The sequence below is a fragment of the Tupaia chinensis genome, unplaced genomic scaffold (genome assembly GCF_000334495.1).
Source record: "Tupaia chinensis unplaced genomic scaffold, TupChi_1.0 Scaffold000014_1, whole genome shotgun sequence".
Classification (NCBI taxonomy): Eukaryota; Metazoa; Chordata; class Mammalia; order Scandentia; family Tupaiidae; genus Tupaia; species Tupaia belangeri.
In genome coordinates this window covers 1225657-1244073 of record NW_006159444.1, presented here as the reverse complement: position 1 = coordinate 1244073, position 18417 = coordinate 1225657, and the positions used below count along the sequence as shown (strand labels likewise).

The 18417-nt window shown below is 44.3% G+C and overlaps 1 protein-coding gene across 1 annotated transcript in view; it reads right to left on the bottom strand.

The window, feature by feature from the left end:
• The window catches only part of NOX3 (NADPH oxidase 3), a 67184-nt gene that overhangs the window by 29099 nt on the left and 19668 nt on the right, over positions 1-18417 (bottom strand). The window contains exons 7-10 of the mRNA XM_006139976.1: positions 17117-17246; positions 10435-10527; positions 8102-8355; positions 2318-2480 (exon numbers count right to left, since the gene is read on the bottom strand). Coding sequence (XP_006140038.1) covers positions 2318-2480; positions 8102-8355; positions 10435-10527; positions 17117-17246 — 640 coding nt within the window. The remainder of the gene's footprint in view (positions 1-2317; positions 2481-8101; positions 8356-10434; positions 10528-17116; positions 17247-18417) is intronic.

The window sequence follows — 18417 nt, the reverse complement described above, 5'->3', positions numbered from 1 at the left end:
CCTGAGAAGCATGGATGCTCTGTGCTCCTTCTCCCATGTCAAACCCTGTGTGTCTCTGCTGTCTGGCTGTTTATCTGTATCATCTTAAGTATTATTTTTAACAAATAGGTACATTTAAGTGAGGTGTTTCCATGAACTTGGCAAGCCACTTAGCAAAATCATTGACCCCAGTGTGAGGACGGAGGGCATTCTGATGGGACAAGCCCTCAAGCTGTGGAATCTGAGGCCAGCTCCAGGTAGACAGTGTCAGAACTGGTTGGAATTAGAGGACACCCCGCTCATGTCCCCTGCAGGATCCTCTGCAGAACTGCTTGGTATGTGGGGTGGCAGAAGGGTTCCTTGTCAATTGCTGAGTGTAGTAGGGAAAACTGATTCTTTCCTCTATCCTTATAATGCCATTATTTAGTCTTTTGGTCCCCTAGATGTTTATTTACTCAACTGATTCCTTTCAGTATTTATAGAATGTCTATATCTATATAGGGTCTGGAGGTATCCAGAGAAGCCACGGTAAAGGAGCTCCCAGTCTCTTAAGAAAAATAAGATGTTTTGTGAATCTAAATATCGGAAAGAAAAATACATGATATAACAGGACAGCAAAGGAGTCATTGAGGTTAAGAGAAGGGAGAGATGATGTGTGTTGGGTGTGAGGAAAGTGATGGGTTTTTCATGTGAGAATGAGAGGGCCTGGCATATAGCAGGTGCCGAGTACGTACTCATTAGTGAGTAAGTGGATGGAATGAGACGCACTACCCACTGCCATGTCTATGTGAAGCGTGATGTGCTTTTCCATGTAATGGAGACCACAGGGCAATGAGCACCTCAGGAGGAGGTTTTCCTTGGTAGACAGCAAGAGAAATCATTAGAAACCATAACAGGGGGCCAGCAGGTGGTGTGGTGGTTGAGGCGCTGGCCTTGGTTGGCCATGGTTCAACTCCTTAACCTGGTGGCTTGCTTTCTCACTCTCTCTTTCTCTTTCTCTGTCTCTCTGTGGTTAAAATTGAAGAATAATGATAATAAATAAAATGAAAAATAAATCTTTCAAAAAGAAAGAAACCATAACAAAACATCATACAAGGTACAAATACACAAGACAGTAACTGTTTTGTTTGCCTTGTGCTATGGTTTGAATGTGCAACCCCCCATAATTCATGTGCGAAATGGTTGCGATGGGATTAAGAGTGAAAACTCAATCTGACATTGGCATTGAGGGGTGGAGTCTTTGGGAGGTGATTTAGGGTTAAGATCATCGGGGTGGGAGTGCTGGGAGGCGGAGCCTAGTGGGAGGCACCTGGGACATGGGGCAAATCCCTCAGGAACAGACTAATGTCTTTCCCCGGGAAAGACAGAATTCTGCCTAACTAGTTCCTGCCAGAGTGGGTTGTGATAACGCAAGCCTGGCCTGCTCAACTCTTCTCATCGCCCTGGGCCTTCTGCTTTTCTGCCACGAAGTGAAACAACACGTGGCCTTCACCGGAGCTGAGCAGATGCCGGCACCATACTTCTGGACTTTCCACCCACCACAATGGTCAGCCGAATCAGCCTCTTTATAAAGCACCCAATTCAGGTATTCGGCTCCAGCCACACTAATGGACTAAGAGAAGCATTTTCCGTTGCTAGTAAAGAAACTGCAGCCCAAATGTTGCCAAGGGACAAAAGGAGCAGACCAAGACCGGGCCAGGCTTGCCTGGCTCCCTGTTCATGCCTGCTGTCACGGCTTCTTTTCTACTGCTGCCCTAGCGCCTGTGCGGGTCCTGAGAGGATCAAAGCATGGAATGAAGTTTCTAGACAGGACAAAGGAATAAAAGAAATCTTAAAGGAGTGTAGTCAGAGAACACCCAAGAAATGACAACAGGAAGATTCAGAGCAGTGGGTAGCCAGTAAGTATCCAACTGTGGCATTCTGGCTTCTTGCTAAGACCTTGTATCTAGGAGAGGAAGATATCGAATTGGACGCTTGCAACCATGGTATTCACTAAAGAGAACAAGGAGAAGAAGGCTCCTGCTAATATCACTAGCTGCAGGCCACTCACATAGCCATTTGCAGCCTGTCCATATTTTATTGAGATGAGCAATTACATGTCCTGTAATGGCAATGAAGCAATAAAATTTATGTCTTGTCATCTTTAACAAGATTAGACATAACCCTACTCATAAATGTAATACTGAATGGAGATTTTTAAGAACATAAGTATAGTTAAGGATCCTTGAGTTTATCCCTCATAGTTAATTAAAATCCTCCCCAAGAATCGGCAGATGATAGATATAAGGACATCGAACCTTTTAGTTCATGGAAGGGTGAACTAATGATTTTTCCATACCTTGCTCAGCATCAGCTCGGTCTGCAACTCACAGCATCGGTACCATATAGATTTCAGAAGTGCAGCGAAGGGAGTGACTCCGATTCCTGCCGCGATGCACATGCTCACTGGATAGTGAAACACATCTGTCAGGGCAGCTCCAAATGGCCCATCCACTGCCAGCCTGAAATCAGAGTGCAGCCTGTGTGACCTCAGATCGAGCCCTTGCTTGGAAACACAAAGCCATCTCAACCCAATGCTCGCTATTTATTTATTTATTTTTGCTATAGGGTGTGTGTGCTCGCTGGAGAAAGACAGAGACAGTGAGAGGGAAAAGGAGAAGTCACCCCTAGCAGGGAATGGCCATGCCACAATCCCTTCTCCTTTCTCCTCTTGGGATTCCAGCCATGCACACACATGTGCCTGGCATGCTTTTCAAGCTGCTAGGTCCAGGGCTCAAACCACAGGTGGCCATGGGGGAGCCCAGCATCGTAACTATTATGCCACCTGCTACCCGCGTCATCCCCATCCCTGAGTGCTCTTCCGGGGATGTGTTTGCAAATGTGTCTTGAGAGGCTGGCCCTGAGCTTGGGGACACCCTGGATTTAGTGTGAGGCTATCACACCCGCCTTATGCGAGGACAACCCATTAGTAATGGCCCCAGCGCCGTTCACGGAAAAAGCCTTATGGCTCCCACCTCTTGCACATGGCACACTTTTCATAGAAGTGTGTTGTGTTTGGGCTCCCGGCATCCCAAAGGCTGGTGGAACACGCCCTACCAGCAGGAACCAGCCACCATCAGAGAAAAAACCCAAAAACATCCAGGTGGCTTAGAAGGCTTATCTTCCCTTTGCTTAATGTAATTCCCCTGTTTTCATTTATTTGGTCACACACCTTAGCATATTTATATCATTTCAGTCTAATGGAAGCCATTCGTTTGCGATACATATAATTTGGAAATAATTTGTCAGGTATGTGGAACTTCTAAAATCCATTATTTCAGATGATGTTGACTCAAAATTTGATCATTAGGCGAGCGGTGGTATGGATTTTTTTTTTCTTTTTTTGTTTGTTTCATTTTGTTTTGTTTTAGGGGAGTGCTCTTGCCAGAAAGAGAGATGGAGAGAGAGGGAATTTGAGAAATCACTCTCCAGCTGGGACGGCCATGTCACGGTCCCTTCTACTCCATTCTCCTCTTGGAATTTTGGGTATGCGTGCCCACACGCCTGGTGTGTTTTTCAAGCTGCTGGGTCTGAAACTCGAACCTGGATTTGGCTATGGGAGATCCAGCACCTTAACCACCACGCTACCTGCTGGCCCTGCTTTGTCTTTTCTTAACAACTTTCTTTGCAAGAATAAAGCATATTCATTGAACATATGATGGTCCCTAACACATGCATGTATGTTCTCTCTCATCACCAATTCCACACACTAGCTTTTACTTATTTTTTCTTTTGTACCATTTTCCTTTCTATTTTTAATTTTCCTAACATATACAATACCCCTTTCTCTCCCAGGACCTTTGCTGTGACACTTTGGACATGCGGAAATCCTCTGTCCTAATTTCTCTTCTCTCCTCTTATATGGCTGAGTTACCCTTCCATTCAATCTCCTCCTAATTAGTATTTACTTAGGGAAGTCGTCCGGACTCCTTAGACTCCTTATGTCTCCTCCTATATAACTGAGAGCACCAGGTACCCTCCCTTGTAGTCCTCACTGCAGTTGGAACATTTGTTTTTTCTTGTGTGTGATGATTTGGGTCCTGTCTGTCTTGGTCTCTAGACTGCTAGGTCCGCAGGAGCCAGGCCTGCCTCTACACCCATGGTAGCCTGGTGCCTCTCCGGCACTCCACCAGGAAGCTGTTCAGTAACAATTTGTGGAATGAATTTTATAGGGAAGGTTTAAAATATTTCAGTCAGCAGGCTGTATTAAATAACCTCAACTGTTCCAAAAGCACACATTTACATAGGAACAAAGATATGCTAATTAAAAGGGTTCTAAGTTATTCAGAACCATTCCCTAAGGGTGTCTGCTGAAGGCACTCCACGAGGTTGGCCCATTTGGGTTTTGCTCTGTGTTCATGAAAGTTCAATTGGATTTATTTTTAAATATTCCATATGCCAGACTTTCTAATAATTCAAACGAATGCTCCTCAAGTTAATCTTAATTAATAAGGCTTTATTACATATTGATATATGGAAATGGAAGAATAAAAATAAAAGGCCATTAACCAGGAAGGGTTAGTATGTTAGCCCAGTGAAGATTATTTTATAAATAATTAGATAAAAAAAAATTGAGAGAAAGAAAAAATTGTCAGTGGATTAAAATGTCTTATTGTTAATTGTTTTTATAATTAGTCATATTAGGAATTTATTTGATACTGATTTAAAAAGATATCAACTAAATCCAAAGAAGAATTGTGTTACATAATCCATAGAAATATATAATACATTTCTACATAATTAGAATTGAGAATCCAAATTCGACGTGACAGGAGAAAATATTCCAACTTCCCTGCCAATGCAGTGGCCCTTCCTTCTCTCTGATAACTGGTCATATTCTGACATCAAACTGCAGGCCACCTTGTCCTCTTTAGGCTTGGTTCAATTACTGGACAATTTTTTCACCTGTCTTACTGAAATCTGCCTCTGACAACTCTGGCCTTTTGCCTTCCTGAGAAGCATATTCCAGGTCTTTTTCCTTTCCTGCATGTCAGGCCTTTAAATAGTTGCTTGTAGCTATCAGGACACCCCAATTGTTTTTTGGAGGGGTCAAAATTTCTCCATTTCTAAAGACTTCACACAATCTTCATTGACTTCGTTGGCACAAAATCCTTCTTTTATAGTGATAGAGAAAACTGCATGAGAGCATGTGAACGAGGGAGAGACCCTTGACAGGGTCATGTCATGTTGCAGTCCCCTTCCCCCAGTGCTCCAGCTCCTCAGGATCTCAGGGGCCTACACGGATAGCTGGTGTGTTTCCGGGTTGACCATAGGACTGCATGAGAGCATGTGAATGAGGGAGAGACCCTTGATAGGGTCATGTCATGTTGCAGCTCCTCAGGATCTACATGGATAGCTGGTGTGTTTCCGGGTTGACCATAGGGGTCTGAACCCAGGTTGCTGCGTGGCTTCCAGCCTTGAGGACCTAGTGCTGGCACTGTGACACAGGGGCTGCCCCTTGCCCAAGTTCTTTATCAAGTTTACTCTGCTATTTCCCCCTCAATTCTGACACGGAGTTTGTAGTAATGCAGCTTAGAAAATGGCTCATCTTTCCAGCCTCTGTATCCAGGGCTCCTTGCAGTCAGTGGTCAGCTGTCCCTCCCTTCTCTAACCCCGTTAACCTTCAGTCTCATCCTCTGAACTGGTGACTGTTGACTCGTCTGATCATCACTTTGCTGTCATCTCTGAGGTGGGCAACCTTTCTTATTTTTCTAATAATCATTGAAGCTTATTTCTTTTGAATACTTACTACACATTTCGCTAAGACTTTATATGGGTTGTAACTTATATTCTTAAACCCAGTGTTAGGTTCTGTCATTGTCGTCTTCATTTCCAGATGAAGAAAACTCAGGCTCAGTGTTACAAACATTCTCTGTGGTCCTATACCAGGTTGGGCTTTGGACCCACTGTATGTAACACTGAGGCCCTGCCTCTGGGCAGCAGGAAAAGTGGCTTGAAAAACTGTAGTAGGATCAACTCAGAAATTCCCCCTGTTAACATCAGAAGGTACAGTCTTTTAAACAATCCGAAGTCTCTCCCTTTGGTTGGGCTCTGAGGACAGCCTTTCCTTGCTTGCTCTTTGGCCTGGCCTCCTCCCTCCCTCTTGCCTCACAGATTCCTGGGACTGAATTAAATCTTTTCTCAGTCTGAAGCAAGAATATATGGTGCGTTCTCCAATGTGGATAATTTAATTCTAAATTAAAACAATGTTGAAGTATAAAATTGTCCAAGAAGTCCAATAAAATTTTGACTCTTCATATATCCAAGATTTAAACAAATTCTAGATTTTGGGGAGCCTCTACTGCTAATAAATATGCCTGCCCACCCGGAAAGGCAGAGGGCAAACCAACTGAACAATTAAGCAGAGGATGCACTGTTTCTGACAATCATTTTCATTCATTGAATGCCTACTTGCTGAGTGCCTGCTAAGGCTGGGCCTCTTGTCTGCACTGGGAATGCTAAAACGAAGCAGACAAAGTGCCTTTCACATGGAGCTTACATTTGTGTGTGGGAGATAGCACACTGACAAACAAGTGCATATTTAGCGTGCTGGGTGGTGAATAGTAGTGCAGATAAAGCCAGGCACAGCTTTATCTACTGAGCAATGGCTGGGGTTTTTTCATGTGCGGTGAAAGGAAAGGCCTCACTAGGAGATGTTTGAGCTGAGACCTGAGGAGGAGAGGGCGGACCAAGTACAAATCTGGGGAGCAGCCTTCCAGGTGGAGGGAACAGCAATGACAAAACACGGAGGAGAGCCTGCACGGTGTGTGCGGAAGCAGGGCTGAAGGGCCGAGTAGATGAGGAAGCCGGGCCCTAACTATGGGCTCTGTTTGCTTTCGGGTAGTCTTGTAGTAGGAATGGGAATCAACACTAAGCCATTGTTTACAGAAAAGACCCAAGGGGCGGTAATTTACCTCCAGACTTCTGTCACGAACCCAGGCTTCCCTGGGCAGGTGTGTGGATTGCACTGCGCCCCCTGCTGGCTGTGCTTAAGCCCTAACTTCCAGCACTTCAGCACTTGACGTTATTCGGAAATAGGGTTGCAGATAGAAGGAATCAATTTAAGATGACATCATACAGGAGTAGCGTGGGCCCCTAAATCCGGCACGACTAATGTCCATATACGAAGAGGACCCAGAAGCAAGCATCCTTTTTTATGAAGACCAAAGTTTACAATATTTACCAATATATTCTAAAAAATTAGACTTTGAGAGAGAAAAGTTCAGAGAGTTGTCTTATTCATTACCAACTGCATAGAATTAGCCAAGTAAAAGCTTCTTCCTTGATCCTCACCTACCTTTGGGAAAAAAAAATATATATATATTTATGGAAAACATACTTGCTTCTCCTGGAAGTTCACTAAATTATACTTTTATTAAAATGATTTCTTTTTAGAAAGATTTTTTGCTATAGGGCACTTAAACTTCCTTGAGAGACAGAGACAGAGAGACAGAAAATGAGAAATCAGCCCCCTGATGGGATGTGGTCATGCTGCAATCCTTTCTCCGCCAGTCTCCTCTAAGGGATCTTGGGCACGCACACACATGCACCCGGCATGAGTTTTAAGTCGCCGGGTCTGGGACTCAAACCGCGGTTGACTGTGCAACAGTCCAGCAATGTAACCATTATGCCACCTGCTGATCCCATATACTTTTTAGAAAATGATAGAACATAAGTGCATGCACATGAGAGGGAGGGAGAGAGAGGGAGAGGAAGAGAGAGAGAGACAGAGAGAGGCACCCTCCACTGGGTCTGGTCACACCACGATCTTCCTCACCTGGTTTTTTCAGCCCATGATATCCTGGGCACCTGTGCATGTGCCCAGCAGTATCAGGCTGACGAGGCTAACGATCCAAACAGTGGCCACCATGTGGGATCCAGCTTCTCTTGACTAGCACATTACCTTTGTGCCAAGGAGCTGGCCCCTAAATTATACCTTTTACGTAGATTCTCAAATGTAAACAACAAACTCCATTTACAATCTACGATGAAGATATTGCTGACTTTGGTAGAATGTTGATGCATTCAAATACCAGGTTTCATAATGTTGTGTCTTATACATACAAAGGAAATAGGTTCTCACCTTGGTAGGCTCCAGGGCTCCCGGAGGGCCTGTCCCTCCGCCCTGAAGGCCTTAAATAAGGCTGCTGTCCAGTCTCCTGCTTCCCGGATGTGCACACTGAAAAAATCCTCCTGCGGTGCGGAGGTCAGGGTGAAGGGGTGCCATTGCAGCGAGGAGATGGACGGGCACTGGATGAAGATGTACTGCCCAGGCGCCATTTTGAAGTCACGCTTTTTCATGTGAAGTTCTAGGACTCCGGAGGGATGGCTTACCACCTGAATTAGAACAGGAGAATTGTCTTTTTTATTCCACTTAAATCATAAGAAAATGTCCTCATTCCATCAAAGGTTTTCAAAATTTTAAATCAGCTCTTTTGAGGCATAATTTGCATATACTGTTTACTATGAGCTTCCAATGATACTTGCCGCCACTTTCATGTCTGGGTTTGCAACTTGAGAAAGAATGAAGCTCATCTCCTACCAAGCACTGGGTTTGAAATGTGGGTAGCTGCACCCAGGTGCAGTGAGGTACCCGGTACGTGATTCTACACCTCAAGTGGCCAGGCTTTTCCATAGCTCAGCAGGCCGCTCCAAGAGAACAGAGCGTGGCACTTAACGATGCTTAGAGCAATTAAAATAGTCACCCCAGCACGTCCACACTGTTAATCTAGGAACAGCCTGTTGCCTTTTAAAATTATCTACATCTCGGCTCCGTCCCTTGGGAATTAACCCCTTTAGTTCTTAATGTTAAGTGAACAATCTTCAAATGCACTCTAAGTGTTTTGGGTGTTCGTTTGGTTTTCTTCTGGTTTCATTAAGTCTCAGCCAGTGTCTTGACTGGGCCCTGCTTCAGGTGCAGGCGGGCCTTCTGCATGGACTCGTTGCTTTCATATGGACACTATACCTTGCTGTTTATCAAAGGGAAAGAACTCATTTCTCTTCTTAGACTTTCATCTTGTTTTCTGAAAAGTCTTTCCCGGTCCCCCTGTCTTCTTTTGGTAGCAAGTGGTGTATAAGGGAGCGAACTTTAGAACTGAGACACTGGCAGTCTTTATCCATTCAAAAATAGAATCCCTCCGCATTTTCATCATTAGTTCAAAGTCTCTCCTCTTCCTCCTGATATTTGTTCTGATACTGCAGTTAAATGGTCTCCCTAGTAACAGCTCTAGAAGGTTTCTGAAGTTTTACAGTCTGGCTTTTGATAGAGCCTGACAGCTTCTGGTGCTTAACTTAAACACAGCACCACAGAAACAGCTTAATGCAGAAATATGAAGCGATTTCTGTATACCTGCTTTCATAGAGCAGTTAAGGAGATAGTACGTTCTGGTAGAATTACATTAGCAAAGTGGAACAGGTTTTGTTTACAGAGACTCTCTCCTTGGACATTTGTGAAACTGGAGAGAAAGCCGTTGATACCTTTCAGCGTCCTTTTTTGGGTCTCGGTTTATCTGGTTCTGCCTTCCTCTGGCATGAGGCAAAACCTAGACAGCTGTGAGTGTGGATAACAAGCTGGGCAGACCCCACCATGGAGCACCACACTCGTCAGGCAGAGCTTTGGTTATGTCCTTCCTCTCCATTTTGAGTCCACAGGCTCTCTACTGGCCCTGTGCTTGCATTTTTTTTTTCTTGCCAGAGGACATGTGTGGTCACGAGAGAGAGAGAGAGAGAGAGAGAGCGAGAGAGTGAGAGAGAGCATGCAGGAGCGAGCAGCCCTCAGGGGTGCGTGACCACACTGCTCTCTCTTCTCCTCCATTTCTCCATCCCATCAGGAATTTGGGTGTGTACATACACCCGCCTGGTCTGTTTTTCAAGCTGCCTGGATGGGATCTGAACCACAGCCGGCCATGTGAAACCCACCTCCCATTGTATAGCATTTAACCACTGCCCTACAGGGCTGGCCTGACCCTGTGTCCTGTAGCGACCATTTCCCCATCCTCTGCTCAGTAGCTCAGGTGAGAGAGTATATGTTGCTTGAAAATGCTCATATAATGTCTGCGTGTTTGCAAAGTCTGTGGCTTTGTGTGGTGGAGGTGATTTTGACCAATGTAGAGTATCCTCACTGCCCTGCCTTTTCCCCCGGAGAGAAAGTGAAATGAAGACAAATATGGATAATGCCAGTGCTGAGCTGTAAACCGTTATCAGAATTCTGTGTACCAGTCTGGAGCCCTGATCTCTGCCTTCAGTGAAATTAGTCACACTAAAAGATGCTCAGGATACAAGCAATTATTAGAACAGAAGATGAGCCTCTAAATTACAGACAGTTCTGCAATAAAAATGGCAAATTAAAAACTTGGGCTAATAAAAAATTTTCATCTATGCTCAGGCTTTTATTCAGATATAAAGCTACATGCATACCTTGGTAATGACAACTTCTTGTTGAAATCGCCAGAACCTAATTATTCTCTCACATGCATACAAGACCACGGGGCCTAAAACCCACTTCCAAGCCTGCAGAGAGCAGCAGAGACAGAGAGGAAAAGGAAATGAAAACAGAATCCAAATATTTTCAATTTGAACCAAATCAATACATAACACGATGGGGTTTAGATATTTTCCTTTAACTCTGGGCAGGTTATCAACAACAAAGATGTCTCCTTGTATTAAATACTATAACATTCAATTATGCCTTGAAGTCTACAAGCTTATTTCAGAGATTAAACTCTTCTATATTGGTTTTTATGCTTACTTGATCAATGATGCCTTTATGTAATTAGAAATAATTGAATTTGCAAGAAATAAGAAAGCAGATTGATGTTTATGTTACATATGATAGGGTCATAAACGCTCCCAAACTCAGCCAGGGTCAAAGGCTTACAAAGCTACATTACTCAGCCAACACAGGACATGAGAAAGGAAATTTAAAAATTTCAAACAGTAATTTCTTTGCTCTACAATGCATCACTACTAGGGGTCTGTCTGAATCACACACACACACACATCCTGGTATTTCCTGGACAAGTCATGGAATCAGTTTCTTAGAACCCTAAATCTAAAATTACAGACCCAGAACAAAAGTCTCAGTAATTAGGTGGAGACGTGTGGGTGAATCTCCATCCTCAGTACGTCAGGTACTGAGTTAACGTTTTACGAATGCACTCTGCCTTAGGGATGATCAATTTCCCAGCAGGCTATCTGGCACCAGATGCGGTGTATACTAGGAACCTTCCTCCGGTGAACAGGAAGGAATGGGACCTGAATATTCTTGAAGACATATTCGGTCTGACATCAGACAATCCCATGAGGCGCATGGCATCTTTCCTTTATGGAAGAGGAAACTAAAGCTTGGTAAGGTCAAAATAATGATCCCAGCAAGACCGTCTGGGTCATTAAGGTAATGAGCTGTCCAGTCTAGAGGGGAGCTCTCTTGTGTCTGACCAGCCAGCTCTGAGTTCTTTCCAGGAACCAGGGCTACCTCCCTGGAGCACTCACTGTCTGATCATGCTTCGATCTGTCCCACACTAACAATGGGACTGAGGCTCATTTTACAAAACGTTAGAGATTCAGGAGTTCATTGAATTTTAGGACGTTGAGGGTTTTTGAAAATCTAGCCTAGTTCCCCCCACCCCGCCGCCTTTTTTTAAGAGGTTTTTGCCTTAGGGTGTGTGAGCTCGCTGGACAGAGAGAGAGAGAGACAGAGAGAGACAGAGAGAGTGAGAGGGAAAGTGAGAAATCATCCCCCAGGGGGATGGCCATGCTGCAATCCCTTCTCTGTTATCCTCCCGGGATCTTGGGCATGCATGCACATGTGCCTGGTGTGAGTTTCAAGCCACCAGATCCAGGACTCAAACCACGGTCAGCCATGTGGGAGTTCAGCAACATAACTGTGATCATCTGCTGTCCCCTAGCATAATTCTTCTCAAGAAGAAAAAACCTGACATTCTGAGATTGGGTCTGTCTTGTCCAGGGTGACAGAAATAGGTCACGGAGCGCCAGGACTGCAGCACAAGCCTTTCATAGTGTTCCTAAACTTTCTCTGAGGTGTTCTGGGTCTACTACAGCCTCTTCCTCAATGCTGTCTTGGGAGCAGGCAGGGCGTCACATCCCTTTGAACTCAGGTGTTCAGTGACCCCTCTGCCCACTGCTCCCTTAACTGGCTGTCTGGCTTTGCTGCTCTGTTGACAGGTCATCAGCTTGTCAGCATTGTTTTTACCTCTTTGGAGCTATCCTTCCCAATTTCCCTGTCTTTGTCTTATTTATTCTTGGGTCTGTCTGCATGGCACTTCTCACCTACATCACTGTCTCTGCTTCTTTTCCCTGGGTCCCCTTGTTTGCTCGATCAAGGCTGGATTTATGCAGGCAACACAAAGCAATTTGACCTACTTATTTTTTTCTGCCTCAGAGGGGTCCAGGAACATGTTCAGAACAGCAGAGAGAATAAGACCTTTGTCCCTGTGCTGTGAGTGAGTGCAGAGGATGGCTAGAGTAAGGGAAAATGCAAAAGAGGTGGTCGTGAAGGATGGGGTTGCACCAAGGGAACCCCGAGGCTACACTTGAATGAACCAGAAAAGCATTTGGAGAATTGGCTTGCAGAGTTATAAAAATGATAGTGAGAATGCAGTTCTTCTTTTTTTTTGGGGTTGGGGAGTTGTGTAGAGAAGGATTTGCAAAATCACTCATTTAGTCTTCACGCATTTTTACAAATAATCTTCCACACCCATTTTAGAACGTTCGGGATACCATACAGTTCGTTTTGGTGGTGTCACGTCAGCCATGATTTCTCTTTTTTTCATGTTGCTGAAATAAAATGGATTATTATTATTTTTTTCCCCTATGGTTAGTCAGGAAGCAGAATGTAAACTATTTATGCTCAGCTCTATCTCTGCTCTGGAATAGAAATTGCTCCAGGAGGAGTTGTCCATTTTATTGAAACTGTGACACTCCTGGAGCCCCTGGAAGTCATGGAGTGAAGGAGACATATGGCCAAAGACGAGTATTAGGAAACAGTCCAGGCAGTGCTGATTAGGATAGCTAGGAGCAGGTAAAGACAAGGAGGCCGTGGCCCAGACCAGGAGGAGACGTGAGGGGAAGGGAGCTGGGACTGGTGTCGGAAAATCTGAGTTCTAGTCTCAGGTCTGCCATCCCTCATCTTGTTCTTTTAGGCACACCTTGCTTGGGCTTTATTCTGCTAAATTTTTCTGTTTTTATTTTCTTTGTTGTTTCTGCTCTAGGGCAGTATGTGTTTGTAGGAGACAGACACAGAGAGAGGGAAAGTGAGAAAACATCCCCCCAGGGGGGTGGCCACACCTGACCCTTTCTCCTTCATTCTCCTCTTAGGATTTTGGGCATGCACACATACGTGCCTGGCGTGTTCTTCAAGCTGCCAGGTCTGGGACTCAAACCGTGCAGTTGGCCATGTGGGATCCAGCTGCCTTCATCTCCACTTCATCTGCTGGCTCCAAATTGTCCATTTTGTAAAATGGAAAAGAGTTGGAGAAAATTATTATTCAGGTTTCTTCCGCGCAATGTTGGGGTGTGCACTTGTAGATGGCAGGGGAGAGCTGGCAAATGGGCGTTGGAAGAAAAGCCAGAAATTCAGAGCAAATGGGACTGGGGATGCAGAAGACAGTTCATGGCCACAGAACTAAGAGCTTGTTTTTTTTTTTTTTTTTAGTTTTTTTGTTATACGGTACTTGTACTTGTTGGAGAGACAGAGAGACAGAAAGCAAGATATCATTCCCAAGGGGGTTGGCCATACTGTAATTCCTTCTCCTCCATTCACCTCTCGGGATTTGGGGTATGCACACATGTGCCTTTGGCGTGAGCTTTAAGCCACTGGGTCTGGGATTCAAACCATGGTTGATTATGTGGAAGTCCAGCGACATAACCATTTCGCCATTAGCTGGCTCCAGGAGCTCAGGTTTTTGACGTGGCTTTGTGAAAATGCCCTTTGTGACCAAAGGGAAGTCAAAACCCCTTGGACCTCAATTTCCCCGTTTAAATAGCAGGCAGACTTATTTTAGTACCTGAGTTTCTTTAATGTTAAAATACTCCATAAATTCTTAGATCTATTTTTTTTCTTCTTCAAAAATGCTCAGAAAGTCATGTTACAGTGAGTATTTTATGATAGAAATAAAACTGTTGATTTAAAAGCAGCAGTAATGAAACTTGTTTCCTTCACTTTCACTCCTGGCTTTTCATTCCTACCAGAAAATAAGAACATGCTGGCTCTGATTTTACTTTATGTGTGTGTTTATGAATAGCCTCTTTTTCTAGCAATAAGATCTCCTGGGGCAGGACCCACAATGCTGAATACTGTGTCTAGTGCAGCACCAGGCATGTAGCAGCCACTCTAAGGAAGTCCCCGGGATTGACTCCACCTCAGGTAAAGGTTTCCCCTTTACCACGAGCATCATTCCCTAGTAATTAAAAAGAGCCAGCCTTGTTATTATTTGTTGATGTCATAGTTAAATGAAATAAGGTTTTTGGCTAAACAGAATCAGACAGCTTTTTTTTCCTCCCCATAAAACACATGTACTTGCCAGAGAGACAGAGAGAGACAGTGAGAAAAAAAAGTGTCCTCCCACCCTCCAGGGGAGATAGCCATATTGCAATCCCTTCTCCTCCATTCTCCTCTTGGGATTTTGGGCATGCATGTAACACATGTCTGATGTGAGTTTCAGGTCTCTGGGTCCGGGACTCGTACCGTGATTGGCCATATGGGAGTCCAGTACCTCAACTGCCACATCACCCACTGCCCTCCAGGAAGCTTTTGCAACTAGATTGCATGAGCAGTTTTGGAATCTGAACTCTCGCATATGTTGGTGAGTGTGAAACAAAGTGGAGTCATCAGGCAGGTGAGGGAGCTGGGTTTTGCAAGGTATAATTGGTTCCTTTGGTTTGTTCATCTTTTTATGAAGTGAGGTACAAAGCATTCTCTGTCCAAATATCCAGAGTTGTGCACCACTGAAGGTGAGTTGATAAATACTCGATTGATAAAAGCACCATGAAAATGCACCAAGAGAAGCAAAGAGGAAGCAATGTATCTTGCAAAGGCCGGGTAGATGTGGTGCAGTGAAGCGCGGGAACCCTTCCCTGTCCTTGGGATGCCTTTCGGATTCAGTGTCTGTAAGACATCAGAGAGAACACCGTAAGGTTCAGCCAAGCGGTAATTGCCCAGCCCACACACGCTTTGAATCAGGATCCATGAAAAATAATGGGACAGAGTGACACTGTGAGTCTGGGTGTGCAAGGAGGTGTAGCAGGGGAGAGGTAACAGAGAGATGGTGAATTCCCCCCTCTTAATGATAATTAACGTCAGCATATGCTGCTCGGAGCAGGCCCTGGTCTGTATTCATGAGGCGTGGGAGACTATTGATTTTTTTATGGAGACGCTGTAGCTGAAATTTTTAGAGAGGCATTCATGTTCCTCATTAATATGCAGGCGGGAGAGTGGCTACTGAGAGTTGAGTTTAAGACAGAGAAAATATATACTGGCCATTAAAAGAACCACAGTCTAATGGGCACATCTATTCAGCTCTCTCAGTTTTAGACATTCTTTCTAGTAATTTCGCCTTTAAAATCCAGGGCTTAATTTCATATATTTGAGGGTTTTTTTTTTTTTTTTTTTTTTTTTGGCAATCATATGTGTTTTCCATAGGTTGATGATTTAAGAAATCCTCACTATTTGTAAACTATTCCATACTATTGGGTTGTCAGAAAAGTCATGATGTAATTTTTCTGTGTTTTTCTGTGCAAAAATGTGTCATGACTTTTCCAATAACGCTATATTATCTCGCTTTTTATGTTACATATTTTTGGAAACTTGTTTGTTCCAGCTTCATTTATTTTCTTTCATGCATCACCCAGCTGTTCCAAAGGTCTGCACTGTTCTGAGATACCTGAGGAGACCAGGTAAGATTATTTCTATTTCCCTATGTCAGCAACCGTAATGACTGCCACATACTCAGGAAACCTTAATCGTGAGACCTGTGGACTTCATCATCTACTCAAATTAATTCAGTCTCTTCTTGGCTGACACTGTCAATATTCCAGGGTGCTGAATTAGAACAAGAAGTAAAGGCATTGGACACCCCAATTTTTTTTCAGTTCTGAAATTGGAAGGAAGGAAAGATGCAGGCTTATGAAGAGGAAGTAGTTCTCATTTGGTTGTTAGTTCTTGTAAGTTTGGGAAGTGATGACATACAGTCTCAGAATGAGAAAGGCAGTTATTTGGGGGACAGGGAGAGCAGAAAGCGGTGAAGCCCAGGGCAAACTCTCCCTGATAAATCACCACAAATTGTCATGTGTTACGAACTCCCACTGTACCAAAGCTCCATACCGAAAAGTAAGTGGAGGATCACATTTTAAAGCTGAACTTAAAAAAAAAAAAATTATACTTGATTTACCCATTCCATACTTAATAAAGAGTTGGCTTCGTCTAGTGCCAAAATGGGCTGCTCTTTATTATTTTATTTTATTGTTTTTTGGCTACAGGGCGTGTGTGCTTGCCAGAGAGACAGAGAGACAGAAAGTGAAAAATCACCCCCCAGGGGGGTTGGCCACACCGCAATCCCTTCTCCTCCATTCTCCTCTCAGGATTTTGGGCATGCATGCACACGTGCTTGGCGTGAGTTTAAGCCACTGGGTCAGGTCTTGAACTGCGGTCGACTACATGGGAGTTCAGTGACATAGCCATTACGCTAACTGCTGGTCCCATGGGCTGTTCTCTTTTGAAGCATATAAAAAATCCAGTTATCTTACCCATGAGGACAGTTATTTCTTTATTTATTTTAGCAGCCCCCCTACCTCACCCCTACTCCCTTACAAGGGGTGTTGCATTCACTAAAGAGAGTCAGAGACAGTGAGCGGGAAAGTGGGCAATCACTTCCAGGGGAATGGCCAAACACAGCTCCTTCTCCTTCACTCTCCTCTCGAGACCTTGGGCATGCACGTACACGTGCCTGGTGTGATTTTCAAGTGGCCTGGTCAGGGACTGGAACTGTACCCTCTGTCATGTGGTAGTCCAGTGCCTTAACCACCACACCACCTGCTGACCTTGGGGAAAGTAATTTTTAAAAGCTTCTGAATTCATTCTTACCGAGGGTTCCTTGCCAGAAAATTGAGGCGTGGGGCAGTGGGCGGCTGTCTGCCATTCAGCATAGTGGTCTCTGCAGAAGGTGACGTTGTGTAGCAGGAGACTCTCTGGGGTTTGGCCTCGAACGATCTGACTTGTTATTAACAACAATAACAACAACAAGAAAATTACAAAACTGACTTTGGAAAGTCTTGGGATAGCACAGATAAATCCTCACAATGGGTTCTGGAATCACATTGACGCTTCATGAAACTGGGGCTGTCACTCATGACCCTCAGCATCTTTAAAAACAGGCATTTAAGAAGCTTCGAATAACTTTGAAGATCTCAGAAAAGAAGTGCCCCTCTGCGGTATCCTGTGTTAAATTGAAAGTGTCTCTATTAGAGAATTCATAATGAAGGCAAATTGTTTGAACACATCCTTTTGTAGACTGTTGAATTTAATTAGGTTTCATCTCTTCCTGATTGCTGATTTGGGCTAATTGGCTAACTTTGTACTATTTGATTCTTTTGCAGATTTATTTAACTTTTACCCTTTTTGGTTTGTTTCTGAGTGCTTAGAAGTTTCTGAGTGAAGAAGTCAAAAGAAGCGCTCTGAATAACGGTATTCTTTTTCCCTAGTGATCACTAGCAGGCTAGGTAATTGACAGGGTCAAAATAACCCACCACCCAGTGTGTCTTTAAGATGGTGTTGGTAAATTGAGGAGCAAGAGGAAAAGCCAGCCTCGTGAATGGAACTCCGCATGAAGAGTCCTGAAACCCAGCTCTATTGTGTTTGGCACAAATGTGCGGCTGACTGACCTTTGCAGTACCTTGGTGCAAGCTTGTAGGGTTACCCACTGGTGCCCAGGCAGCCAAGTGCAAGACAGTGAGGTCTTGCCCTCTGGGAGTCGCTCAATTCCTTGGTGCTCAGAGACTGAGAAACGTGGTGCTCAGAGACTGAGAAGCTTTAGTATAATGCAGACTCATGTCCTTGGTAGCCTGTGGAGGAGCATGTTCCCTCTCCCATCATAAGACATGGGAGGAGGGGACAGTAATGCCCTTGGAAACAGCTCCAGCTGACACCTTGGCCTTTGTCCCAGTCTGTTTTAAGGAAGTCATCCAAAGTTGATAACATTTCTTTGCCTGAGATGAGCGGGACCATCTGTAAATCTCCGGCATACAAATAATGCCCAGACCTAGGAAGGGGGAATAAAAAATGGAGGCCAGAGGAAAGACCCCGTAGAGTTTAACACCATCTTTCTCAGGCTCCAGGCAGTGTTCTCTGTATCACCTAAAAGAAGCCTCAGATCATTCTACAAATGC